This window comes from Taudactylus pleione, unplaced genomic scaffold (assembly GCF_031769625.1).
Source record: "Taudactylus pleione unplaced genomic scaffold, aTauple2 ptg000216l, whole genome shotgun sequence".
Taxonomy (NCBI): Eukaryota; Metazoa; Chordata; class Amphibia; order Anura; family Myobatrachidae; genus Taudactylus; species Taudactylus pleione.
This window is the reverse complement of record NW_028284618.1, coordinates 2,444,983-2,472,440: the sequence shown is the minus strand read 5'-3', so window position 1 is coordinate 2,472,440 and position 27,458 is coordinate 2,444,983. Positions and strand designations below refer to the sequence as shown.

At 47.9% G+C, this 27,458-nt stretch overlaps 2 protein-coding genes across 4 annotated transcripts in view; one reads left to right on the top strand and one right to left on the bottom strand.

Moving 5' to 3' along the window:
- NSUN6 (NOP2/Sun RNA methyltransferase 6) overlaps positions 1-9,799 on the bottom strand; it is a 68,881-nt gene extending 59,082 nt beyond the window's left edge. Inside the window, exons 1-2 of one of the 3 annotated variants that reach the window (XM_088478592.1) lie at positions 9,620-9,799; positions 4,355-4,435 (exon numbers count right to left, since the gene is read on the bottom strand). In XM_088478592.1, coding sequence (XP_088334718.1) covers positions 4,355-4,435; positions 9,620-9,763 — 225 coding nt within the window. In that variant the 5' untranslated portion in view covers positions 9,764-9,799. Of the gene's footprint in view, positions 1-4,354; positions 4,461-9,461; positions 9,599-9,619 lie in introns of those variants that run through there. The other 2 variants (XM_088478593.1, XM_088478594.1) reach the window with 2 other exon arrangements.
- A 107-nt stretch (positions 9,800-9,906) lies between these two features.
- The window catches only part of ARL5B (ARF like GTPase 5B), a 34,222-nt gene continuing 16,670 nt past the window's right edge, over positions 9,907-27,458 (top strand). The window contains exons 1-2 of the mRNA XM_088478595.1: positions 9,907-10,182; positions 24,965-25,025. Of these exons, the coding sequence (XP_088334721.1) occupies positions 10,137-10,182; positions 24,965-25,025 (107 nt within the window). The 5' untranslated portion in view covers positions 9,907-10,136. The remainder of the gene's footprint in view (positions 10,183-24,964; positions 25,026-27,458) is intronic.

The window sequence follows — 27,458 nt, the reverse complement described above, 5'->3', positions numbered from 1 at the left end:
GGAGGCCGCACTAAAAAAAAGGAAGCGGACGCCCTCATTCAGAGAGAGCGATCGCTTCTTGCGATTGCCTCTGAATGAGGGCCATAGTCTAGTGTGTACCCTGTATTAGTCACTTGATGTAGACATCCTGCAAAGGCTCTAGGAGACCAGATGTTGGGAGTATCCAGGACTAGACTGATTCCAAGATGCCACAAAAGGTTTGATATGAGGTCTAAGTCTCTTTATTGCTTGAAAAAAAAAAAAAAAAGGTTATTCAAATGGCAATTTGGTGTTAAGAAAAACACTAAGGGGTATATTTTCTAAAGTGCGGGTTTTTAGAAGTGGAGTTCTTGCCCATAGCAACCAACCAGATTCTACTTATCATTTATCTAGCACCTAATAGCTAGAATCTGATTGGTTGCTATGGACAACAACTCCATTTCTAAAAACCCGCACTTTAGTAAATATACCTGTAAGTGTAGTCACCTGAACTTCCAGGCAAGGCCCTTGTCAAAAATATCATGAAGAAAATCAAGAATCGGCAAAATGATAGCAGAAGCAGGATCCTCCACTAGTTTAGGCTTGCACCTCAGAATTAATGTATTCCAAATAATACAGTAACAAGTAGCAGAATTTTATTTTTCTGTCAGAAAAAGCCTTAAATTTTAACAATAACCACTCAATCTCCATGGCCTCAGAGATAGGACATATGGGTTTGGATGATGAAACGGTCCAAGGAGCTGGAGATCTGACCAAGGTTGCAGAGACCAAAACTTTTCATGAGTGGCTCTCCAAGCCAATACTAACCATGGACTACTGTTCTGACTTCTACTACCTCAGGGCCTGATTCAGAGCCGCTCGTAAGCGGCCGCTCGTTCGCTCCGAGCGATGTTTGCCCAACTGCGCATGCGTACGGATTGTAATACGCATGCGCGAACCAGTCAGTGCGGCCGAAAATCGTTTGTTCGCTAAATAGCGAATGCCTGCTATTTTGAGTGACAGAATGAGGCGTATGTGGGTGGTAACGGGGGAAGGTGCTTGAAAATGGGGAGTGGAGATCCGAACGCAGGCGTGCTTAAAGGTCAAAACGGGCGTTTTAAGGGTGTGCATAATTAATACAGCAGCGTCACTGACCACGTCACTGGGTTATTTTCTAGCCAGAACTACTCGCAAAATTGTGGTAGCAAAAACCAACCACAAGAATAGCGAGCAGTTCATACCCTGGTCGATGTACTCGATTAATCTAATAAATAGCGGACATGACGTAGGATGTGAGCGGCCAGGGGGCGTATTTTTTCAAAAAACGACCGCAAGTTTTGTTCGCTCGCTCGCTCAGACATAGAGGTGTGAACAGTCCGCAAAGAGCGAACGGTCCATTTGAATAGCCACCCCTATTTTCTGAACGAGCGAGCGCAAATAGCGTCAGGCTCTCAGTCTTGATCTTTTATAGGATGTGGGCCATGAGAGGAAAAGGAAGGAACACATGTCTCAGCTCACAGGTCCATGGCATTAACAGAGCATCACTTTAGTCTGGTACAAAAATGCACTGCTCAGGATGAGATCTATAAAACAAAGCATATGGATGAGGGCAGTCTGCTGACAGAGATGCAATCAACTCTGCATAAGGGCAACTTGCAGCCACTCAGCCCCACTGTATGTAGTGCGGTTCCTTTCCGTATTGCAAAAGAATACAGCTGTGGAAAACACACAATTGGACTTCTAGGTGTATTGATGATCCAACTGTGTATATGTTCCCGTTCTGGTTTATAACAGATCACATTATACCGGCTCAATGTTTGCTGAGACTGCTCACATCATCAAAAATGCATTATACAGTGTGCGCCACGGGCATCTGACAGAGCAGTCGCAGCGTCCTACACACTAAGCACAGCTGCCCCGAGTTGGGGAGAAACATGCCATGCACTGCATATTATAGGGACACTAACCCTACATGTCAGTTATTAGACATAGGGGTCTATTTACTGAGCTGTGTTAGGAGATAAAGTGAACGGTGATAAGGTACCAGCCAATCAGCTCCTAACTGCCATGTCACAGGCTGTGTTTGAAAAACGGCAGTTAGGAGCTGATTGGCTGGTACCTTATCACCGTTCACTTTATCTCCTAACGCAGCTTAGTAAATAGACCCCTTTATCTGTAAAATTTCTAAACCATACTAAAAAAGCGCTTGATCTCCTTTTCCTGCACTCAGACTAAAGCAGTACCCATCAGACAATTACACCCTACAGTACAGAACTCAATAAGAAGTCCAAACATGTGGAAGAAAGACGCTGATCGACCCTATCCTGGCTTCAATAAAATTGTGGCATTCTTGTTTTAACAATGATTCCCCCCCCCCCCTCCCTTTCAAATGATGAGGCCCTTTAGTAGCTATTGTCTCTTGATCGCCTAACAATTACACTATAGTATACTACACAAAATATTAATGAGCCCGGGATAGGGGAGCCCCGGGATAGGGGAGGGGGTACTCTTATGTCATCTCCCCCACCCTGGCTATGAGGAACTAGTAGTTGTAGTCTTTTTGTGTGTGAACCCCAGACAATAACAACAGAAAGCGGTATACTTCCCAGAGGTGGGAGACAGAACGCCAAGATCTCCCCCTTTCTGGCTGACATAAAATCAGAGGTCCCTTCAACTGATGCAGTAAGTTGTCTAGTTTTCATAATACCCCCCCCCCAAAAAAAAAGAAAAATGCATCATCATTTTCTATGAAAACCCCCATGTATAATCCGACTTTTTGAAGTTTTGGGAAGGGGGATGGATGTTAAACATACAAGGTATACTTTGTGTGGGTACTGCATACATGAATGACAGATAGCTGGAGCAGTTGTCAACACATTAAGGGGTTGATTCACTAAAAGATATGTCCTCATACATCTAGCCTCAATACGCCACACAGTGCGACTTGCCTGGCGTGAGTGAGCCGCCAGATCCTGTGCTACTCTGCTAGTGCCGGGTGTCTTTTTTGCCGAAAATCCGATGTGACTAGGACGCACCAGCAGACTGCGCTGATTAATGTGATATGTGACCATTGTATATCTGGGTGCACCTGAGTCTGTATATGAAGCACAAGAGAACTTGGAATTAAAAAAAGCTGCGGCCGCTGCAGTGTAGCACTTCCTATACAGATTCAGAGACTCGGTCACACACAGATATACAAGTGTCACATATCACATTAATCAGCACAGTCTGCAAAAAAAATGACGCCTGGCGCTAGCAGAGTCTCACAGGACCGGGCGCGTCGAGAGGGGCTTTTCAGCATGACACATCTGAAGGTACATATTGTGGCAAATGCCCGCAATGCAGAACTAAAGCAGCAGCGCCCTAAGGGCCTGATTCAGGATGGTTCACAAGGCTGCCTTCGCACGCACCCCGCTCGCTGCAAAAACATGCCAATGAACGCGATCGCACGGCAACCGCAGCTCTATACCAAGACGCCCACCACTGTATAAAGCTGCCCACTTCCCATGACATGCATCCGCAAGTCAGTGAAAACATTGGTACCATCCGCACAGTTGTGGATGACCTGACCCTACCGCAGAAACTGCTAAACTTCCTGTCGCCATCTAGACCTCTGCCAGCGTATGCTATCGCAGGTGCTTAGTTATGCACGCCCCTGTAACAGCGCTGAAAAGGCCCAGGCACGCCTACGTTTCTCTGACCACCCCCCGTCACCACCCTCAAACGGTCGCTTCCTGTCAATCACTGTGTGAGGACTCTGCCTGCTCATTGCGATCGCTTCCCGATCGCTGTGGCCGGTTCGCGCACTGCGTCTTATATGCATGCGCTGAATGCGAACTCAGCCTTGCGAACCAACCTGAATCAGGCTCTAAGTCATGCCGATTTTGCCCCTAAAATTTGTCTTTGCTACCCCATAACAATACATACTAAAATCCACGATATAGGGGTTACCGTAGGTGCATGTTATGTGTGCACTACACTGCCATTATTTGAATCAACTCCTAGGTGTGTGGTAAAAACCATCAGGGGATTACGGGATTCTCCTCACTGCGGACAACCACGTCTTTTTGCAGACAAGCAGGGACAAATTGCTGAGCGTGTAGGAGCGCCTGGAGCAGAGATGGATGTTAGGGGACACCCCATAGAGCCTCAACTCTGCACCTCTGCTAAGTAACCAGTTGTGATGAGATTTTACAGGGGCTAATTTAGTTTTGGGTGAGATTAACCTTTAAACTTTTTGACCCATCTCTGCAATTTTTAACCTCTCTGATCCATTAGACATTACTCTGTACCACTTTGTGTTACCTTCATGCTTAAGATGATGCAAGAAAATACATATTATATTGTTCTGTACCATAGAAGAAGAGAACTTCAGCGACAAATGCAGGTAACTCACCTCTTTGTTGAGATAAACATTGCGGAGATAATCTTCTACCTCTTTTCTTAGAAGGATCTTTGGGAAAATTGACATTTCACTCTGGAAGTGCAGTAAATTCGCAAAACTGAAAAAGCAATAAATAAATGGTATATTGTACATAATGTACTACAATTTGCAGTGTTATTACCATTTTGCCACTTACACATTTTATAAAAAAGGGATGTTACAAGTGCACCTAGAGATGTCTGTAAATAGCATACATTAGGCAGGCTAAATGATCTGCATGTGCAATGTATGTATTTTCTTCTACAGCAGGGATTCTGACATGACCAATGGGTCAGTGTCATGTTACCTTTCTACCAACTCAACTTATACTGATACTGCTCAATCATCAAAGATTATATTATTCATTATACATTATACAGTGGGCCCCACAGGCAGCCAACAGAGCAATCGCATTGGAGAAACATGCCATGCATCGCATGTTAAAGGGACACCACTGTAACCTATCAATCCAATTAGGTGCTAGCTTGCAAGTGCGAGTTTGTTTCATGAAACTCACACACTTCGCAGGAATGCTCGCTCCTGAGAATCGCACAATCCAATGCCAACTCGGGTCTGGGAGAAGGGCATGAAAAAGGGTAGAAACCATCCTGGAGTCACCAAAAGAGTGACAATTTTGTTACCAGAATCATACAGAAGGACATTAGTGGGCATAAGGAAAGTACTAGATGGTTTTAAATTGTATCAATTGACTGATTTGTGCATTTTTTTTAAGAATTTAAAAAAAAAAAGATAAATAGAAAAGTTTTTTAGTTTAATAATCAAACAAATTAAATGAACAATGCAAAAAAAGAAAATTATAAAATGTAATTACATTTGGGGTGCCTAAACTAGAAAAAGTTGATTTAGGTGTAATCTGAGGCCAGTTTTTTGAACATCCGAAAATGACATGTAACTATTGGGCCAATTAAGCTAATTGAAAACTTTTAAATTCTTAATTAGTCATTAGGTGGCTGTCCAAGGGGTTCTGCACTGTGTGCCTGATTCCGAGGCGTACGTTATTTGCGTGCGCTCGCTCTGAATCAGGGCATATTTTTTTTTTTTAGTTTCGGCCTCCAGGCCGCTCACACAGCTTTTGCGAACGGCCTGGCGATGGTCACGATTATCGCGAACATCAGGCTTGCGAGGAGAACCTGTGGTAGGGTCTCAGGTCTCGCAAGCCTGAGTGGACTTCCTGCTCTATTAGAGAAGGAAGTCCACAACTGACATCACGAGTGATGTCACCGCCCACAAACGGCAGGCGTTCCTTCGGGAACGCCTCCGTTTGTTCAGCCAACCCCCTAGCCGCCTACAAAACGGGGCGAGCTGTCAATCAACATCGACAACCGCCCCGTTTTTTTTGCGAGCCCCGGAGCAAGTGAAGTACTCACTCGCTACGGGGCTCGCGCGTGCACACTGGCCCACCATCGACCTGCTTGTGAGCTCAATGCGTTCACGAGCGGGTCTGAATCAGGCCCTGTGTCCTGACAATTTCCCTACCATCTCATCCCCCTCAGGGGGGTGCATTAAAAAAAAATAAAAATGCACGTTTGGAATTGGATTACAATTACACTTCGCAGTACAAGTTTACTGTGAAAACAACTCACAGAAGGATAGAAAGATAGTATCTAGATGTCCTTCACCGAGCAGACCCTGATGTCATCAGTTACTGTCCGCCATCATTCCTTACTATCCACGCGGATATAGACGGGGAATATACACCTGTGGCGAGCGAAGTGAGCCACTGTGCCCGAAGCATGGCGGGTGAACAAATTTCTTATTTTGGTGGCCTTTATGGGCATGGAACCGCACTTCCGCCCTCACTCACGTCACTTCCAGGTCCTTAGGATGAAGGGGAAATAAGCTCAACCGTACTAGAAAGCCTCATACATAAAAGTGCCTTCTGTAATAAATGTCCCATCACTTGATTCAAGTTGCGCAGTATTTATAGGAAAAGATTGAAATATGTATGAGAAGTTCCCAACCATACAAATCATAGAATACTTAGCCAGAAGCCAATGTACCTACAAGTATGTTTTTCAGCCATGTGTGGAAAATGGGACACCCCAAGGAAAGACAAGCGAATGCAATCCAGTTAGCACCATAATCAGAATCATACCCTAATAGATTTAAAAGCCAATTACTTCTGAAAGTGAATGGTTCATTGTCGGCATACAGAACTATGTTGGGATGGATACTACTGTATACCTCTATGTATGCACAGGCTCCTGGAGATACTTCAAGAATTGCCGAAAGTTACAAATCTAATTTAGTCCATAAAACTAAAACCATAGCAACCAATCAGAGCCTTGCTTTCATTTTGTATCTTGCACTATTCAATAGCCAATATCTGATTGGAATCTAGGAGTTTACTGCAAAGAGCAATGCTGGCAAATAACCCTTTCCTTTGGTCCTTAATGAACATGAAAAGAATGTGACCCTGGGGAGCAATTTATTATGTGCCAGACCACCTATTAATTCACCTTGTGCAGGTGTACCCCCACTCTCCGGAGTGTGAAGTACCCCCCCCATGCAATTGTTCAAAGTGACCATTTGTGTAGTTACAGATGTAAATGTGCATTGGTGGACATCCTGACTACTAGAGGTATATTACTAAGAATAATGGGCCTGATTCAGAGCCGGACGCTCTGACCAGAGCGCTCGCTCTGAATCAGGGCCCTCCTACCTAAAAATGGAGCGGCCTCCTGGCCGCTTGCATAGCTGTGGGTGACCACCCACAGCTTATGCGAGCGGCCAAAAAGATGGTCGCGATGGTCAAAACCATCGCGACCAACGGGCTTGCGACGAGACCCTGCGGTAGGGTCTCGCTGCCGCAAGCCCAGAAGTGCTTTTGGCTCTATCAGAGCCAAAAGCACTCCCACTGACGTCAGTGGGGCCGGCTCCATGGGAACGCCTCCGTCTGGGCAGCAACGCCCCTGGCACGCCCACCAAAGGGGGCATGCTGTCACTCACCATCGACAGCACGCCCCCTTTGGTGCGAGACCCATAGCGACAGCTTGGCTGTCGCTATGCGGGTCTCGCGCATGCGCACTAAGGAGCTCCCTCTGTCGTGCGCATTAGGGCACCATCGACCCACTTGCGAGCGCTCAGCGCTCGCGAGCGGGTCTGAATCAGGCCCAATGTCTGGCTGAGATTGCACTCCAGTGTGAATTTTCACGATATTTAAACTTGGAGATTTACTAAGGCAAACTCGAGTGTAAAAACAGGATTCCGCACTGGAATAGATGTAAAACCGCACAAATAGAAGTTAATAGACCAACGCGCGAGTACTTTCCATAGACAGAAATACAATTCACGGATTTACTAAGAATCGTGTTTAAAAAACATAACAGAACACAGAGAAGAATAGAAATGAATGGCAGTGCCTGTGAGCCGGGTGTTCAGCCAAAGCACTGTCTCTGTGTGTATTGCAAAGAAAGGGTTAGAAAAAAAGCATAACCGGCCCGGACGTCTGATCCCGGAAAATCAGGGGGAAAAACCGGAGTGAGATGACCAGCATGTTTTTACACAACCAAACAGGATTCTTAGTAAATATACCTCCTATACCCCTTTTACACTGGCCAAATAACCCGGATTATTGCCGAGTCAACCCTGGTCCTGACTCAGTGTAAATGGGGCCAGGGTTGTATTCCTCGGTCGAGTGACCTGGCAATCCCACCTGGGTAGCGAGCAGGGTTTAACATGGGAACGACCCATGTAACCCTGCAATGTGAACGGGTGACCTGGGTCATCTAAGCCAGGTCCTGTTAACGCCCCGTGGAGAGATGGCTCAGTGGAGCTTGGAGATTATGGGTTCTATTTACTAAGCAGTGTTAGGAGACAGAGTGAAGAGTGATAAGCTGCCAGCCAATCAGCTCCCAACTGTCATTTTTCAAAAACAGCCTGTGAGATGACAGGTAGGAGCTGATTGGCTGGCACCTTATCACTTTTCACTCTGTCTCCTAACACTGCTTAGTAAATAGACCCCTAAGTCATCTCCAAGCGCCGGCAGAGGAGAAGCCACAGCAATAACCCAGTTCCAGCCTGTGGTGTGTAAACTGCTCTCAAGCCGCTGTGACAGCTTGAACTCGTGTTAGGTTAAAAGTTCAGTGACCCAGGCTGGACCCAGGTTTTATTTGCAAAAGGGATACTAGCGTCAAAAGAATGAGGCAAATGGGCTCCCAATGAAAGTAATGCTGGGTACACACTAGACCAGTGGTTCTCAAAGTCGGTCCTCAGGACCTCAAACAGGTCATGTTTTCCAGGTCACCCAACAGGTGCACAAGTGTAGTCGTTGGCACAGTTTAAAAGATCCACAGGTGGATCCAATTATCTGACTTGTGATTTTCTGAGGAGACCTGGAAAACATTCACTGTTTGGGGTCCTGAGGACAAAGTTTGAGAACCTGTGCACTAAACGATGTCGTCTGATCCGGCGGGTCAGAGCAACATATCAGGCACATCGTCTAGTGTGTAACCGCTATGTTTCTGACAATGCTTGCTCCTGCGCGTCATCAGCGCCATCCTCCATCGTCTCCGCATGCTGGGCCGACAGAGGATATCGTTAGCTAGGGCCATGCTGCCGAATGAAGCATGGCCCACGCCATCGTTCCCGGCATCGGCAAGTGTATATTCACTTGCCGATGCCGGCTCCTCTCGCTGATGAGGTCGGGCACACTAGACATGTGTCACCGGCTTAAGGCTCACCCTCCATCCCAGCACTTGTAAATATTTTTGCACAGAAATGGAGGGGACACTTGTGTCACCACACCTAGCATGTAAAACATTTCACAAGTCAGTAATAGAATTGCCCTACTTACAGAAACTAGAACAAATGCATGTGATCTCACACACCAGCATCTGGATACATTAGGTTAAAAGTATAGCTGTGCTCATAAACCTAAAACCTGAGGCAGGGCAATCAATAGCTCCCCTGCCATTGTGGCACTGCAAGTCCCAGCAAGTCTTAGTAGCAGAGTCTGAAGAAGAGCATGCTGAGATTTATAGTTTTACAGCAGCAAAAGAAAAACGGCTAATGGAATGATATACATTCCGACATACAGTACATGGCAGCCCAATAATACCTGCTGGGTACAGATGTACTAAGGACCCAAAAGTAAATGACCGCAAATCTTCACAGAATAACTAATTCTGTATCTATCCAATAAACCAGTCGAGAAAAATCCAACCCACCAAAAAAAAACAAATAATAATAATAATTGAAAGAGCGTCTCCTACTCACACCAGCGAGCTCTGCTGTGTCGGCCATTTTGATGTAGTCCTGTGGCTGCGACAAGTGTTGGAAGTTGATCCCTTTTGCTATAAATGTTGTCTCCGAAGAAATGTCCGCCCGATTAGTAGTAACGGCACAGCACGGCAGACACATTTAGCAGACAAGCTGTATGCCTGCTTGAACAGGAGGCGCCCCGTCCATTTTTGTTGTGGGTACCTCCTGTCACTACTCAGTAGTCAGTTTGCATCAGCCGAGTACAGGATGGGGGGATGAGATAAGGCCTGGGATTGGTCTGCTGTCAGAGGGGATGATTTCATTGAATGAGCTGGAGGAAGGGAGGGCGCGGCGTCATACTCACGTCAGACGCTGGTCGGTGAGGAGGCGGTGGCTATACTGATCCGCAGCCGGCGGCGGTGGCGGGTGTGTAAGGGGGAGTCAGTAATATATTATTAACGGGACGGATGGAGCGTGTTGCGGCCTGACCCTCAGCAGCCGGACGCCGGGCACTGACCGACAGCAGCGCAGCATGGGCCTCATCTTCGCCAAGCTGTGGAACTTCTTCTGCAACCAAGGTGGGTGTCGGTGCTGCGGCTGTAACCCCGGGCACAGGTCCCCCTGCTATCTGCCTCCATCATTATCACCAGTATCACCCGCACTATCCCCTTCATTATCATCACTATTATCACCCTGTCCCCTTCATTATTATCACTATTATCACCCTGTCCCCTTCATTATCATCACTGTTATCACCCTGTCCCCTTCATTATCATCACTGTTGTCCCCTTCATTATCATCACTAGTATCACCTTCATTATCATCACTGTTGTCCCCTTCATTATCATCACTGTTGTCCCCTTCATTATCATCACTGTTGTCCCCTTCATTATCATCACTAGTATCACCTTCATTATCATCACTAGTATCACCTTCATTATCATCACTAGTATCACCTTCATTATCATCACTAGTATCACCTTCATTATCATCACTATTATCACCTTCATTATCACTATTATCACCCTGTCCCCTTCATTATCATCACTATTATCACCCTGTCCCCTTCATTATCATCACCCTGTCCCCTTCATTATCATCACTGTTATCACCCTTTCCCCTTCATTATCATCACACTTATCACCCTGTCCCCTTCATTATCATCACACTTATCACCCTGTCCCCTTCATTATCATCACTATTATCACCCTGTCCCCTTCATTATCATCACTATTATCACCCTGTCCCCTTCATTATCATCACAATTATCACCCTGTCCCCTTCATTATCATCGCACTTATCACCCTGTCCCCTTCATTATCATCACTGTTGTCCCCTTCATTATCATCACTGTTGTCCCCTTCATTATCATCACTAGTATCACCTTCATTATCATCACTAGTATCACCTTCATTATCATCACTAGTATCACCTTCATTATCATCACTAGTATCACCTTCATTATCATCACTAGTATCACCTTCATTATCATCACTAGTATCACCTTCATTATCATCACTAGTATCACCTTCATTATCATCACTATTATCACCTTCATTATCATCACTATTATCACCTTCATTATCATCACTATTATCACCCTGTCCCCTTCATTATCATCACTATTATCACCCTGTCCCCTTCATTATCATCACTCTGTCCCCTTCATTATCATCACTGTTATCACCCTGTCCCCTTCATTATCATCACTGTTATCACCATAGCTATTACCTTCATTATCAACACACTAGTGCAGTGGTTCCCAAACTTTTTTTTTTAACCCCGTGCCCTAGAGTATCCACATTGTTTTCACGGCATCACTCAGCCAAACGTTTCTTATTGAGAAATTTAGAAAAAAATGTAGTGAAGTGAATTGTGCTGACCTGTCATCCTTAGGGTCAGTTCTGTGGTGGTGGACAGGTTTGCGCTTCTGTCTGTCCACATATTTACATTATATTGACCATAAATAATTTAATTTGGTGCTGGACCACCAACCTGAGGCACCCCTACAAGTGTCCCAATATCACCCCAGGGTGCCACGGTGCACAGTTTGGGAACCACTACCCTAGCTATTACCTTCATTATCACTATTATCATCTTTATTACCATCACTATTATCAATTCTGTAATCTCCCTCATTAGCCTCTGGGTATTAGCCTCCCTGTCATCGCTCTCATTGGCCTCCCTGTCATCGCTCTCATTGGCCTCCCTGTCATCGCTCTCATTGGCCTCCCTAGGGGCAGGGTGTATTTCAGCGCTTACAAATCAGGAAGGTTGCGGCTCCCCCGCTAAAACAGCCTAGTGGGAACACCACTTATCCTCTCCATGATTTATTTATTCTGTTGCAGTGACTCCCTTCCCCCTGTACATGGTGCAATCCTATTACAAGAGTTTCCAATTACAACTACAATTGATCTTCATTAAAAAGAAGATATTAAAATACATTTTCTCTCCCAGTACTTGTAAACCATAGTATTGCAGTGTGTGGATGGACGGATAACTTGTTATGCTGGCCATACATGCTGCAATTATCGGGACGATCCGCCCGATATCGGCGTATCGCCGCGATAATTGTAGCGTGGGGGGGGCGACCGAGGGTTAAATATTGCTCGGTCGGGCATGCTGGATTGTCCAGCATGCCCGTCCGATGCGATATTTACCCGGTAACTGTCGGCCGCATCGGGCAGTGTATGCCCAGCGCGGCCGACAGACAGACATTTCCTGTGTTCCTTCCTACGGAAGGAACAGGGAAATGTCTCCTCCCCCGGGGGCGGAGCGCAGATGTCGGGCTATATACACTGTGAGATTTCTCACAGTGTATGCCGCGGACATCTGCGGCTGGCAGCCGGCCAGATAAAATGTATGTCGGTCTGACAGACATTTTATCTTGCCGTGTATGCCCAGCATCATCAGATTTATTTTCTGTGTACAATTACTGTATTTATCAGATTGAGATTATTCATTATGTATGCAACAAATCGTTATATTAAAATAAGTTTTGACATTGGGTCCCTTAACGCTACAATGTTTCAGGCCTTATGGAGTATTAGGACTATAGACCTGTCTTTTCCATTTCAGAGCAAAAATGTTACGTTTGTTGATTTCTTTTTGGAAGCTAACTCATATAGAATTCTAAAGAACATTATGGTTTGAAGAGCAGTACAGGGACCTCATTGATCTGCTTGTATTATCCTTGTGTCACTGTGTGTTTGTAGATGAAGTTTCCATGTTCTGGGAAAATGTTACTTTAAAGGTTTTTGCTTATTTGTTTTATGAGAACTGTTAAATAGGCCCAAATTCTTACCCCCTCTTCCCAGTTTTGTACAGTGAAGTATTTTAAATATTAGATGTTGTTTTCTTTGCCTTGACATGTGACCTGTGTGATGTTTGCCTGCCCTCAACACAAAACAGAAACTGAAAACCCTCTTTGCTTTCCAAGAAAAAATACCTTTCACCCAGACCTGGCACAGCTGTGAGATTACATACATTGCATGCCACGCCTCTGTTTTATGTGATGTCCTCTTCTTTTTTTAGTGTAGTTAATTTCTAGAAACCATGTTACCTATATGAAAAATGATTGTTACTAATATAAACATCTAATTGGCAAATGCATTTTAAAACTGTGGAATATATTTATGCTTTTTATATAGTAGCAATTGACAAACTTCTTAGTGACTTGAACTGACCATGTGCCAGACTTATCTGACATTGCAGCGTGTGTTCCCTGTAAGACCTGTTCTTTACAACATCTAATAATCCAGAAAACATGTTTAGCTGGAGATCCCCATTGATGTGTGGGTCACTTTGATTTCATATTAATAGTTGGAACCCTCTGAAGTGATCAGTGTATGATCAGACTTTCTAGTCATGCATAGATTTTGTTTCCCATATCCAGTTTTCACACCATCCCCCACGATGTTTTTGGGATTTTTTTTTTTTAGGGCTGTCTCAATTGCTCCGATACTAAACTAGATATCTTTAACCTCTAATTGGAACACCTTTTACGGTAAAATTCCAAAAAGGTAAACTTTTTTTTTTTTTTTTTTAGATTTTTTTTTTTTTTTTTTAGATTGAATTTTAAAATTGATCTACATTGACTGTATTTCCGACTGCAAAATCCACATATTTATCCGTCAGGTTTCATATTCTATTGAAACCAGATGTTGATGTCTGTTGGACTTTGCAGGTGTAAATGCCGTCGGGTGTCCGCTGATTGAGTGTCCATCTATTAGCCATTCAACGCTTCCCCCTAGACTCCCTATGTCAGTGGTATATGTTTATGAAGCCAGCGGATGGAATGCCGACCGCCGGCTTCTAGATTACTTAATCCCGGCGAGGGTTAAATGACAGGCGTCTAAATTTAGACGCCTGTCATTTTACCAATGCCGGGAGACCAGCACCCGGCATCACAATCGAAGGGATGCCGGGCGCGGATAGCCGCGGGGGGTTAGTTTTAGGGCTCCCGGGGGGTACTTGGGGTTAGACACGCCCCCGAGAGGTTAGAGTTAGGCTAGGGGTGATGGAGGGTTAGGCACCCCTGGGGGGAGGTTAGGGTTAGGCACCCCTCCAGGGACTTAGGTTTAGGCTGTGGGGAAGGGGGGTTAAGGTTAGGCACAGGGGGAGATTAGGGTTAGGGGGTAAACTTAGGTTAGTTTCTACTTACCTGGGGACCATCGGGATTTCCTACTCTGTCGGGCTGCCGGGATTGGAAACGGTGAATCATACCGATTCCATGTCAGTGATTCATTACGGGGATAGTCTGTGTATATACTGTACATGATGTCTGTATGGGATTTTTTCGTTTTTATTACTAAGAAGAGTGGAATAGTACATAGAGAAGGGAACCGAGCACATCCAAGGAGTAAGTGAATATGAAGTGCGAGTTTGGGCCTGATTCAGACCCACTCGCGAGCGGCTGTCCGCTCGCAAGTGGGTCGATGTTCTGGACTGAGCATGCGCACGACGGAGGGAGCTCCGTCGTGCGCATGCGCCAGACGCGACGAGCGAAAGAAAGTCCTTCGCTCGTTGTGTCCGATCAAAGGGGGCGTGCTGTCAATGTTGATTGACAGCACGCCCCCTTTGGTAGGCGTGCCGGGGGCGTGCCTCCCTGACGGGGGCGTTCCCACGGGAACGCCTCCCGTCAAAAGCCGGCCCACTGACATCACTAGTGATGTCAGTGGGAGTGATTTTGGCTCTGATAGAGCCAAAATCACTCCGGAGCTTGCGGTTGAAAACCTCAACCGCAGGCTCTGGCTCGCAATTTCGATGGTCGCGATGGTCTCGACCATCGCGGCCATCAAAATGCACGCTCGTATAGCCTGTGGGTGGTGACCCACAGCTATACGAGCGTCCAGAAGGACTCTCCATTTTCATGGAGCCCGGCCCTCATTCAGAGCGTGCGCTCTGCTCAGAGCGTACGGCTCTGAATGAGGGCCTTTGTTTAGTAAAAGGCGTCTGTGTTCTCTCATTACTTTTTTCACTGTGTGACTACAGGTGCCAGCAGGCAAACAATGTCTGGGCATGCTGGCACTAGTGGTTCTACTTTTTGACACAATTAACCTTGCAACCACTGCCACCAGGAGTACAGGGAATAGCCCTGGGCTTTTTTAGTGGATAAAAAACCTTGCTAACATTAGGAAGACACTTACGCTGCTTTCTTATCATTTTGTCTGGTCCTTTAAATCATTTGTGCACTGGAAAATATTGTACTTAACCTTTGGTTATTTGTGTACAGTGCATGTAGCTATAATCTCTTCTGTTCTTTGTAGTGTAACGTGGCAAGTGCAGGTATTCTCACTGCCTGTTATGTGGTCACGGTTGCTTATTTTTCTTTTTGTACAGATGTTTCCACATACATCTATCCTCTGTGTGCTACAAGTTGCGTTATACAACGCTTGAGCTCCGTGTGACTCTAGCGCTGAGTGGTTTCTTTGTACACATTTATTCAGATAGTCTTATTTGCTTCTGCTGATGACAATGATATGCGGCATGCCTATATTCTATGTGTGACTGACTGCAGGTGTATCTGCTTACGAAATGCTACGTTAGTGTGTCAGCAGCTGTGATACTTTAATGTAGCATTACGCAAGCAGATATAACCGCAGTCACATGCCGCATATCATTTCAATCAGAAGCTGCTTCTGCTTACTATTTGCATTGATGTGCGAATAAGACTCGTTTGAAGGTAAAAAGTCGCATGAAAAGACGTTAGGCACTACTGAGCCACGGCATGGTGTGACTAGAAGGGCTGTTTAATGCGCAAGGAGGCTATGTATATGGACACATCTGTATACCATGTGTAATGACATTGCTGGATTTCTTGTGGGGGGTTTGTCTTGTGTTTTTATATTTTATTGCCTTGTCATTATACCTCATCTGAGCCTGATTCAGAGTTAAGACCCCAAAAAAGAGCAATTTGTACCTTGACAAAACCATGTTGTGCTGCAGGTGGGGTTGATGTAATATGTGGCTGGAGATTTACTTGGGAAGGGGCGTGTCCTAACATTGTACATTTTAGTGTAAAATCAAAGCTGTCCAGCGTTTGAATTGCGTGCAAAAACAACCAGCATTTACCCTGCTTGTAGAATAAATGGTTTATTCCAGAAGCAAATTGCTGCATGTTTTTGTTTTGTTTTTTATTGCTCTAAAGCTGTCCATACACTAGACTAGGTCTGGCCCACCTGTGGCTCTCCAGCTATTGTGAAACTACAAGTCCCAGCATACTCTACCACCGATCAGCTGGTAAAGCATGGTGGAACGTTCACAGTTGCACAACAGTTTGGCCCCTATTTACTACAATCCACAATTCAAATGTGTGTAGTGTGATAATTTCACCTAAATTCGCGTTTAGGAATTTTCACGAGAATGTATCAACATTCACAATCAGGGACAGAGCTTCCAAGCTCTGTTCCTGCGAATCCTCACCGCACTCTGGACCTGATTCAAACTCGCTCGCAAGCACATAGCGTTCGCAAGCGGGTCTATGGTGGCCCAGTGCGCACGCGCGAGCACGAAAAGCACTCGCTCCGTGGCTCACTACAAAAGGGGCGGCTGTCGATGTTGATCGACAGCTCTCCCCGTTTTGAAGGCGTGGCCGGGGGGTGGCTTCACAAACGGAGGCGTTCCCAAGCCATCATCCTGGCCGCTCGCAATAGCTGTGGGTGGGCACCCACAGCTATGCGAGCGGCCAGGAGGCCGCAACTAAAAAAAAACAGCGCCTGCCTGATTCAAAGCGAGCGCTCGCTTTTTGCGAGTGACTCTGAATCAGGCCCTTTGTTCACTGTATTTCTACTTCAGGGTCCATAGGGTATCCACAGGATACCTTGGGGTATAGGTGTGACGTCAGTCACTGGGCACCATAGAGTTAAGCTTTTCAGCCTCCCAGGATGCACTAGGGTCCCCCTCCTATACCCCGCCCCCGAGCCAGTTTAGTTTGGTGCCCGGCCGGAGTCGGGTGCACCTGTCGGAGTGGGGGCTAGAAGAGCCCCTGAAGCTTTCTTCAGTGCAGCTCTGGCTGCACATCTGGATGTACAGCATGGACAGTCAGTCCTGACGTCCATGCTGTCTTCCCTACACCCCCGCCGGTACCAGAACGCCGGTACCGATCCGGGGATGCTGGTGAGCATCTGGGGTCACAGCTAGCGGTGACCCCAGATGTCCCGGACCATGGCCGGATCCAAGGGGGACAAAGGTAAGCAGCGGGGTCCCGCGGTGGGTCCCCGCTGGTCACATGGTCCTAAGTCCCCAGGCAGGGGGCTCCCTGGGGACTGGCTGCAGCGTGGAGCCAGGCGACCAACCTGCGCTTTCCACTACCCCCTGGGACAGCGGACCGCAGCAGAGCGGTAGCGCTGCGGCGTCCCAGGGGTTAAATGCATGCCAGGGGAGCGCGCCTTCCCTGTCTCACAGCCGGCGCCTCCCCCGCTGCACACAGCCCTCTGCACGCTGCTGACTGGTCCTGTGGCAGCGCTCCTCCCCCAGGCCAGCCTCCTCTCTGCTCCTCGGCGGCCATCTTCTCCAGAACGCATGGTGAACGCTGCTGGAAGCCTGGAAGAAAGCATAGTGGTCTGGGTCCCCCCGCATACCTCTCCTCCGCTGTGGTCAGGTCTGTGTATGCAGCGCTGTGTCCTACCAGGCCCTGTGTCTGCGTAGTTGAGTGATCAGCGCTGTTAGTGCAGGAATTGATTTTCTTTGCATTGTATGTGACTGTGCTAGCGCTGCTGCCTGTAACTTTTCTCTAAACTGTCAGCTTTATTACTGTCCCTGTTCTTTCTGCTAAGCCCTTGCGGTGCGGTTCTGCAGGGTGGTCTCTCGCCTATTTAAGATATAATTGGTGAGAGAGGTCACATACGTGGTGCCATCATGTCCGAAAGTGATTTTCCCCTCCGGCTACAGTGTACTACGTATAAAGTACCGTTAGTGGAGGGGGAGGGTAGCGCGGAGGGCCTTTGCCGGCAGTGTTTGTCCATGGCGCGGCCTCTTACGGTTACAGCACCGGTACAGGAGCTGCCCTGGGCTTGTTTCGCTCAGGCGCTTACAGCCTTAGTGGGCCAGTTAGCTCCACAGCCCGCGTTTACACCGATGGGTTTATCCCAGCAGTCAGTGGTGTCGTCACCCATGCAGGGTTTCCCACGACAATTGGTGGTACCCCACAGTCTCCCTATTTCCCCGCTCCCGGTTTCTCAGGAGCCAGCGTGGGTTAACTCCCTGACGAGTTCTGTACAGCACTTGTCGGATGTGTTGCAAGGGGAGTCTGTGATCCGGCCACATAAACGGCCGGTGGCGTCTCTGTCCGCTCCTTATGAGGATGACGAGGGGACGTCTGATGATGGGGAGATTCTGGATCCTTACGATCAGGAACCTCTCCATACTAAGGACGCTGATGCTAAGTCCAAAGTATATATTCCTGGACTTATTCGGGCGGTCCGCACAGCCTTGGTGATTGAGGACGAAGTTCCCCCAGCGGCTAAATCCAAGTATGCCTTTTTCAAAGATGTGAAGGGCGATGCCACAGTCTTTCCTCTTTCGGGTCAGTTGGTGGACCATTTAGAGGAGGCGTGGAAACAGCCTGGCAAAAGATACCAGCCGCAGAGACGCCTGGCGGTGGCTTATCCGTTCGCGGATAATTATTTTGCAAAGTGGGAATCCCCTCCACAGGTGGATTCTCACGTGACCCGTCTTGTCAGTAGTGCCACATTGCCGATGCCATCTATGTCCTCCCTTAAGGATGCTACGGACCGCAAGGTGGAGATCTGCCTGAAGTCTGCTTATTCCCTTGCGGGGGGGGGAGCAGCACGGCCGACTATGGCCATTTGCTGGGTTGCCAGAGCGATGGAGCGCTGGGCGGATTCATTAGAGGCTTCTTTTGATTCCGACTGTCCGGCCGAACAGGCGGAGTTGATTGGTAATCTCCGTGATTCGGCCACTTATATCAACGAGGCGGCCCTAGACATTAGTACTCTGGTGTCTAGAATTTCTTCAGCAGTGGTGGCTGCTCGTCGCACCTTGTGGCTGCGATCCTGGAAGGCGGACGCAGATTCCAAAAAGGGTCTGGAGGCGTTGCCGTTTACCGGAGAAGTTCTCTTCGGTCCGGATCTGGATAAGATTGTGGCCACGCTGGCGGCAGCCAAATCGGACTTGTCTCCCGTCGGCCGCTGCTCCTTCTGGTTCTGGACCATCATCCTTTCGGTCATCTAGGGCCCAGGGCAGGCCCAAACCACAGTCGTTTCCTCGACATGCTGGCCCTAAGAAATCGGCCAAGCCCCGGAAGCAGGCATGGAGCACCAGACGTCCGGCTCCCAAGCCAGATGACAAGCCTGCGGCCTGACGGTCCGGGCCTCCCTTTGGGGGATCCCAGGGTGGGAGGCCGCCTGCTGCAGTTCGCCCAGTGTTGGTCGGCCACTACGACAGACACTTGGGTTCTGGAGGTGGTTTCCCACGGATACGCCCTCTCCTTCCGGCACAGACCCCCGGCTCGATTCTTCACCACGGGTCTACCATCAGACCGGAACAAGGCTACGGAGCTGCGGAAGGTATTGCACACTATGCTCCAGGCTGGAGTTATAGTGCCTGTTCCATTCTCCCAGAGGGGCCAGGGTTTCTATTCAAATCTATTTTTGGTACAGAAACCCAATGGGTCGTATCGTCCGATTCTCAACCTCAAAGCACTCAACTAGTCTTTGCGGGTTCCGAAGTTTCGGATGGAGACCCTACGGTCCATCATTCTGGCGCTGGAACCTGGGGACTACATGGTGTCATTGGACATATAGGACGCTTACCTGCATGTCCCTATTCTTGTGCGCCATCAACAGTTCCTCAGGTTTGCAATCCACAGCGACCACTTCCAGTTTCGGGCGTTACCTTTTGGCCTGGCGACAGCACCACGTGTTTTCACCAAGGTGATGGCGGTCATGGCGGCTTCTCTGCGGCTGCAGGCAGTCCGCATGTTGCCGTACTTGGACGACCTGTTATTGGTGGCAGGATCTCCAGAGCTCCTGTTACGCCACTTGGACCTGACCATTGCACTGCTGCAATGGCACGGCTGGCTAATCAACTGGCAGAAGTCCACTCTAATCCCGTCTCGGAGGATTCTGCATCTTGGAGCCTTATTGGACTCGGGACAGCAAAGGATCTTCGTGACGGAGGACAAGATCTCTGCTTTACAGTCAAGGGTGTGCAGTTGTCTGCACAGCCGCCGGGTGTCCCTACACTCGGCGATGAGGTTACTGGGCTCCATGGTGTCTGTGTTCGACATGGTGGAATACGCCTAGTTTCACTCCAGACCTCTGCAGCACCTGATCCTGTCCAAGTGGAACGGGCTGCCTCAGTCTCTGAAGTCCCAGACGATTGTGATCACCCCGGAGGTTCGCCTGTCCCTTGCGTGGTGGTTACAGACGACCCACCTCAACAAGGGACATCCGTTCTGGGTTCCAAATTGGGTCCTGTTGACAACGGACGCTAGTCTTCGGGGCTGGGGAGCAGTTTCGGGTCCACACTTGTTCCAGGGCAGGTGGACGCCGACAGAAGCGGAGCTTCCAATAAATATCTTGGAACTCCGTGCGGTCTTCAATGCTCTCCAGCAGGCACATCGGTTTCTCCAGGGTCACCCGGTGCAGGTCCAGTCGGACAACGCTACCACCGTGGCCTACATAAACAGGCAAGGAGGAACTCACAGTCGGGCGGCTCTCGTAGAGGTCTCTCGGATCCTGGTTTGGGCGGAGCGCAATCTTCCGGCCATATCAGCGGTCTTCATCCCGGGAGTGCTAAATTGGGAGGCGGACTTTCTAAGTCGCCAGGACGTTCATCCGGGGGAATGGTCCCTGCACCCGGACGTTTTTCAACTGCTGGTGGACAGGTGTGGTCTTCCAGAGATCTACCTCATGGCGTCCCGGCACAACAACAAGTTGCCGGTGTACGGGTCTCGCACAAGAGACGAAGGGGCGTCTCTGGTGGATGCTCTGTCCGTCCGGTGGACGTTCCGGTTCGCATACCTGTTCCCTCCGGTCTCCCTTCTTCCACGGGTAATTCGGTAATTCAAACAGGAAGGAGGGACGCTCCTGTTGATAGCTCCCGCGTGGCCCAGACGGCACTGGTTCTCAGACCTTCAGGGTCTCTCCGTGGACAGTCCTCTGCGGTTGCCGCTACGACCGGACCTTCTGTCTCAGGGTCCTTGTCTTCACCCGGACCTGACTCTGCTGTCTTTGACGGCGTGGCTGTTGAGACGGCCATGCTGAGGTCCCGGGGGTTTTCCAGCTCTGGTGCGTACCATGTTGCGAGCTCGGAAACCGTCTTCCGCGAGGATATACCATCGCGTGTGGCATACGTTCTTCCAGTGGTGTCGACCGAGAGGTTATGCACCGCGGGAGTTTCGTCTGTCTCGGATTCTCGCCTTCCTGCAAGCGGGACTAGATCATGGGCTTCGCCTTGCTTCTTTGAAGGTACAGGTTTCGGTCCTATCTGTCTGATTTCACCGTAGGATTGCTACAATCCCGGATGTGCGCACCTTTATGCAAGGTGTTCTCCGCATTCAGCCGCCCTTTGTTCCACCTGTGGCGCCTTGGGATTTGGCTGTGGTCCTGAGGGCTCTCCAAGGACCGCCGTTTGAACCACTGGGCTCAGTGGATCTTAAATGGCTAACAGCTAAGACTGTTTTCCTTCTGGCTATTGCTTCGGCCAGACGTGTTTCTGAGTTAGGGGCTCTTTCTTGTAGACCCCCTTTCTTGGTTTTTCATGGGAACAGGGCAGTGCTCCGCACTCGGCCCGAGTTTCTTCCCAAAGTTGTTTCCCAGTTTCATGTTAACGAGGAAATCGTTGTTCCGGCCTTTAACTCACCGGGTCTTTCCGTGGGTGAGGCCTCTTTGGATGTTGTGCGGGCCTTAAGGACTTATGTTGACCGCACTTCTTCGTTTAGGAAGTCGGACGCTTTGTTTGTCCTCTATGGCTTCCGTAAAAAGGGTTGGCCTGCTTCAAAGCAAACTTTGGCAGCCTGGATCCGTATGGCTATTTCTGAAGCTTATCTTCATGAAGGCCTACCGGTTCCTCCTTCTCTGAAGGCTCATTCCACTAGGTATGTGGGTCCTTCGTGGGCAGCTCGACGTGGTGCCTCGGCAGTTCAGATCTGCAAGGCTGCTACGTGGTCCTCTGTCCATACCTTCGTGAGGTATTACAGGTTTGACACCTTTGCCTCTCAGGATGCTTCCTTCGGGCGGCGGATTCTCCTTTCTGCACAGGAGCGTCCCCACCCTTAAAGGATACTGCTTTGGGACATCCCCAAGGTATCCTGTGGATACCCTATGGACCCTGAAGTAGAAAATATGAGATATGGTAAGAACTTACCCTTGTTATCTCTATTTCTACGAAGTCCATAGGGTTCCACAGGACTCCCGCCCTGTCGCACCTGTGCTGCAGATGGGCTTTGTTCTGGTCACCGGTTTTCCGTCTCCCTCTGGTGAGAATGTGATTCTTGTATGTGTCCAGATCTTTTTTCTCTCTCTTCCTTCTCCTCCTCCTCCGGCCTATGGCTTGATAACTAACTGAGGTGCCTTGGCTCGGGGGCGGGGTATAGGAGGGGGACCCTAGTGCATCCTGGGAGGCTGAAAAGCTTAACTCTATGGTGCCCAGCGACTGACGTCACACCTATACCCCAAGGTATCCTGTGGAACCCTATGGACTTCGTAGAAATAGAGATAACAAGGGTAAGTTCTTACCATATCTCATATTTTTTCGCTAAAAATACAATGACCGTGCCACCGCGCATGCGCTCCCTCCGCCAGTACCCCGCGACCCCCTCTCCACCAGCTGACACTTACCTGGTGATCGGTGAGCTCTCTCCTCCGATCAGCTGGTCGCCGGATCTTCCTGGTCTGTGACCCAGGTCAGCTGTGCTGCATACTGAGATGCCAGTTTACGGCACAGCTGACCGGAGTCACAATGCAGGGGCTACGTCGACCAGCTGACCGGAGGAGAGAGCTCACCCCCCAGCTGCAGGTAAGTGTCTGAGATGTATTCATTTTTTTTTTATTTTTTATTTTTTTTTTACAGTAATCAGCTTGTGGTGTATGTAGACCACAAAACTGATCACAGGTGGTAGTCTCCCGGCTATGCTTTGCCTGTCAGAGTGGAGCAAGATCCGAGGAACCGGGGGCAACCCTGCTTAACGCAATCTCCAGATGTCGATGTTATTGCAGGGCTCCCACACGGTCTTTTTTCATAGTTCCCCCTTAGTAAATTTCAGGCAGATCGCATTTACCATTACAAGTACTGATATGATCTGCTTGCTAAATAAATGAGAATTAAAGGGTTTGGAATAGTTTTTCATGAAAAAACTACCACAATTGCCCTTTAATACATTTTTTTGAAACTCTTATATGAAAAGGGTGTTTATTTTAGTAAAAGAATACTGATAAATAGAGATGTTAGAAAGCCACAGGTTGGCCAGCCTGCGCTAGACCAACTTTGATCCAACCATCCAACTTGTCTGTCCAACTAAAACGGTGCTCCATACTCCTTTGCATATATTCAGATGGGAACGAATCCTACATTAGTCGCTGCCCTCATTTCCCCCCCCCCCCCCCTCCTTATGCTACCACCCACTATTGGCCTTCTCTCAATAAGCTGAGAATGGCAAATGTGCTGATTTATGCAGGGCTACCGAGCCCTTCTGCATAATCCCATATATAATGTACCGTCACAACTTAAGTTTGTACAGCTCCATTAACTTTTCTGGGTTACGTGAAGTAGCAGTACTACTCCATTCTCTATAGCAATGACAGTGTGCTTACCTGCACCATGAGATTTGGCCATTCCTGTGTATGAGAGAACCTGAAGCCCTATTCCAGGCCTGGCCTCATCTAAGTTGCGTAATTCTGCTCGATGAGTTGAGTGGTCTCTGGGTTCATCTTGAGCTGTTGTGTAACCTAAGCCAACATACTGCGCACTGTGGGCCTGGTTCAGAGATTGACGCTAATGCGATCGCAGCTGCGAAAATATGCTAATAGGTCCAAAGCTTGCCAGGGCATAAGGACACCCAGCGCTGCCTCCTCATCTGCGTACGACGTCGCTTACCTGCATAAATATCTGTAAAATTGATGCACAATGAGCAGCCATCTTGGCCTTGCGGCAGGGTCTGACCAGCCGGGAACACGGCAGCTCTCCTGACATGCAGAGAGCTTTCATGCTGTGTGTGTAACCGCGATGGCTAATATATGCACGCCCATGTAACAGCGTTTAAACCGTAACACACCTGCGTTTTTCTGATCACCTCCCCCAAACACTGACTACCTGTCACTCACTTTGAAAGATGGGTTCTCTGTTTGTGCAGAATCTCAAGACAATCGCAGTGTGTGCGCAGTGCGGCTTATACACGTGGCTAACAGTCACTCGATCTGCGTAACAATCGCCATTACATCCATCTCTGAATCCATCCCTGTATGTAATTCTGAGCTCAGGTCTGTTAGTGCAGTAATAGAATTCTTCTTCTTCTCCGGAGCCTGAGACAAATGTTGCTTCTTGGCTTCATTTGGCGATGACCTTCTTCCTATTCTCCCCAATGCAGATCATATCCCCTCCAACCAAGAAATAGTTGCAGCTACGTTTTAGAGCTCCATTAGATTTCAGTGGCTGCTGGAGCTAGTTTCCTGGTCAGCATAAGGGCAGGCCGAAAGTCACATCCCAAGTTATTAAAATGCGAATTGACCAGGCCTGTTATTCATAATTGTATTTGTACCATAGGTTACATTCTATGAGGGTGTATGTAAAGTCATAAGACCCCTCCATCAGCCACGTTATTCAGCTGGATCTTTTTGACATAAACAAGATTGTGGTTTATTTTGCTCACTAATCATTTACTGTTTTATGTTATTTTAGAGCACAAAGTAATCATTGTGGGGCTGGATAATGCAGGAAAAACAACTATACTTTATCAGTTGTAAGTATTGTTCATTTGTTTTGTTCTGCTAATTGGGCTTACCACAAATAAAGGGTTATGTAAGTGACTAGTCGTAAACTCACAAAATTGAAATGCTCACATGTTATGATGATAAAATACATTTTGGGTTATTCAAACATTCTACTGCAGTTGAGATACAAAAATGTAAATATTACCTCTCAAATTCATTAGTTTACATGGCTTCCGTAGGTCTGTGTCCTTACGGGATAGCATTCAGTTCAAAAAGCTGAAGTCCTCTGCGCTGCTGTGACATAGCTCTCCCTGCCGCTGTGTATTTTTACCCAATGTTTTTCTGAAAAACAAGTTTACCAAGTTCTTCAGTCACATTGTAACTAATATTGCTGCAGAGTAGATGGCAATTTAAGCAGTAATGCTGGGCATACACAGTACAATTTTATAGAGCCGATCCACCCAATATTGGCGGATCGCCCTGATAATTGTGCTGTGTGTGCGGCCAACCATTGCTAAAATATAGATCCGTCGGGCATGCCGGATTGCCCAGCATGCCCGTCCGATGCAATATTTTTGTAAGTTAAATGTTGGCTGCACTCGGCAGTGTATGCCCAGCCGTGGCCGACCAACAGACGTTTCCCCCGTTCCTTCACAGGGAAGGAATGGGGGAAATGTCTCCTCCCTGGGGGGGAGGAGTGCAGATATCTGGGCCAATACACTGAGATATCTTCATGTATGCCTGCGATATCTACAGGGTGTCAGCCTGCCTGATAAAATGTCTGTTGTTCTGACAGGCATTTTATCTGGCAGTTTATGACCCGCATTACTAAAGCCTCTAATGGCACCAGACTTAAACGTACCTACACAAACCGTATTTGGGTTACACGGGGTGCAAATGCAATTTATTTAAATTGTTTGCGCACGGGAAAAATACTGGCTGTTTTTGCAATGTAGTACACAAATACTGGACATATTTGTACACGCAGATTTACAATGTGCTACATGCAAAATATACAATCATTTATTCATTAACTGGCTAATATTTTTTCCAAAAATCACTCAACTGTCAGGTTTTTTTTTTATGATTTAGATTAAGAATATTTCTAACTTCTCCAACACTATTTGATTTAATAGTTGAGGTCCCGGTCGGACCTCCCGTTGGTGTACGCTATGCAGAACTTTGACCCGGGGAGCCTGTTCTGGGCCGTCCACTGGATGGATTTGGTGTAAAACTTACCAGAGGGGTGGCAATTGGTTCTGGATGCCTAATGGAGTGGTTGGGATCCCGGTCGGACCTCACAGCGGAGTGTGCCCGTAAGAACTTTGACCCATGGAGCCTAGTTCTGGCCCTTCCACTGGATGGCTTTGGATAACATCATATAATAAAACTTAATAACTTGAGGATTTAAACCCAGACAATGCCGGGTACTTCAGCTAGTTTTTTTTTTTTTATCAAACGCATAACATTATTATTGATTTTTAAAATATCGACTAACTATTTATCGGGCCATCAATAATCGGACAGTTGCGACTTTGCATTTACCGGACATCCGTTCCTCTCTGAAGCCGCCGGGTACGCACTGGGCTGCTTGATTTACATTTCCGGCTGGGTGGTGCTGCCGGGCTGCACGATTGATTAGCAGTAGAGAGCTGCACAGCAAACACCGGGGGGAGGGTACAAGGATGCTGAGGGACCGGGAGATGCCTCCTGAGATTGGCGGCTGCAGGAAGATTTTATTCCGGCAGCCACTCAGTGGCCGTTTGACTGATTGCATTATTTGCGACCATTTTAGAGGTCACAAACAATGAACCATACCAGGCAAATGATTAAGGGGCTGATTTAGCAAGGAACACAAGTGCACGCACTCGTCCGCTGCAAATATATGCTAATCAATGCATACGCACGGCAACCGCAGCATATGATGCAGATGCCCAGCACTACACAATGCCGCCCACTTCACTTTACTCAAAGCCTTAGTAGTCTGCAAGACAGCGATAACATCGAGAACTATCGGATCCATATGCACAATAGTGGTTGACCTGATTTCGTGCAGGATTTTAGCCACTTCCTGCGTGCATCGAGTTGTCTGGCTGCGTATATCGCCGCACTGCCTTAATTATGCGTACCCCTATAACAGCGTCCCAATGCACAGGCACGCCTGCGTTCGTTTGACCATCCCCCACCACCACCCACAAACTGCACTGTTGTCAATCAATATCGGAAGGCTCTGTGGTACACACTAGCACTGGCTAGTTCGAGCACGCGCAGTGAGTTGCTTGCGCAGTGCGAAAACAACGGAGGGGTGCGTACGAATTCTCATCTGCTTTCCTTGCTGAATCAGCCCCTAAGTCCTTTGATGGGCCGGCCACCAAATGTGTTTCCCTCTATCCCCCCCCAACCCCACCCCATGAGACCCAGTACGTAGATTTTGTGGAGAGGGGGGTAGCAATGTGTTCAAA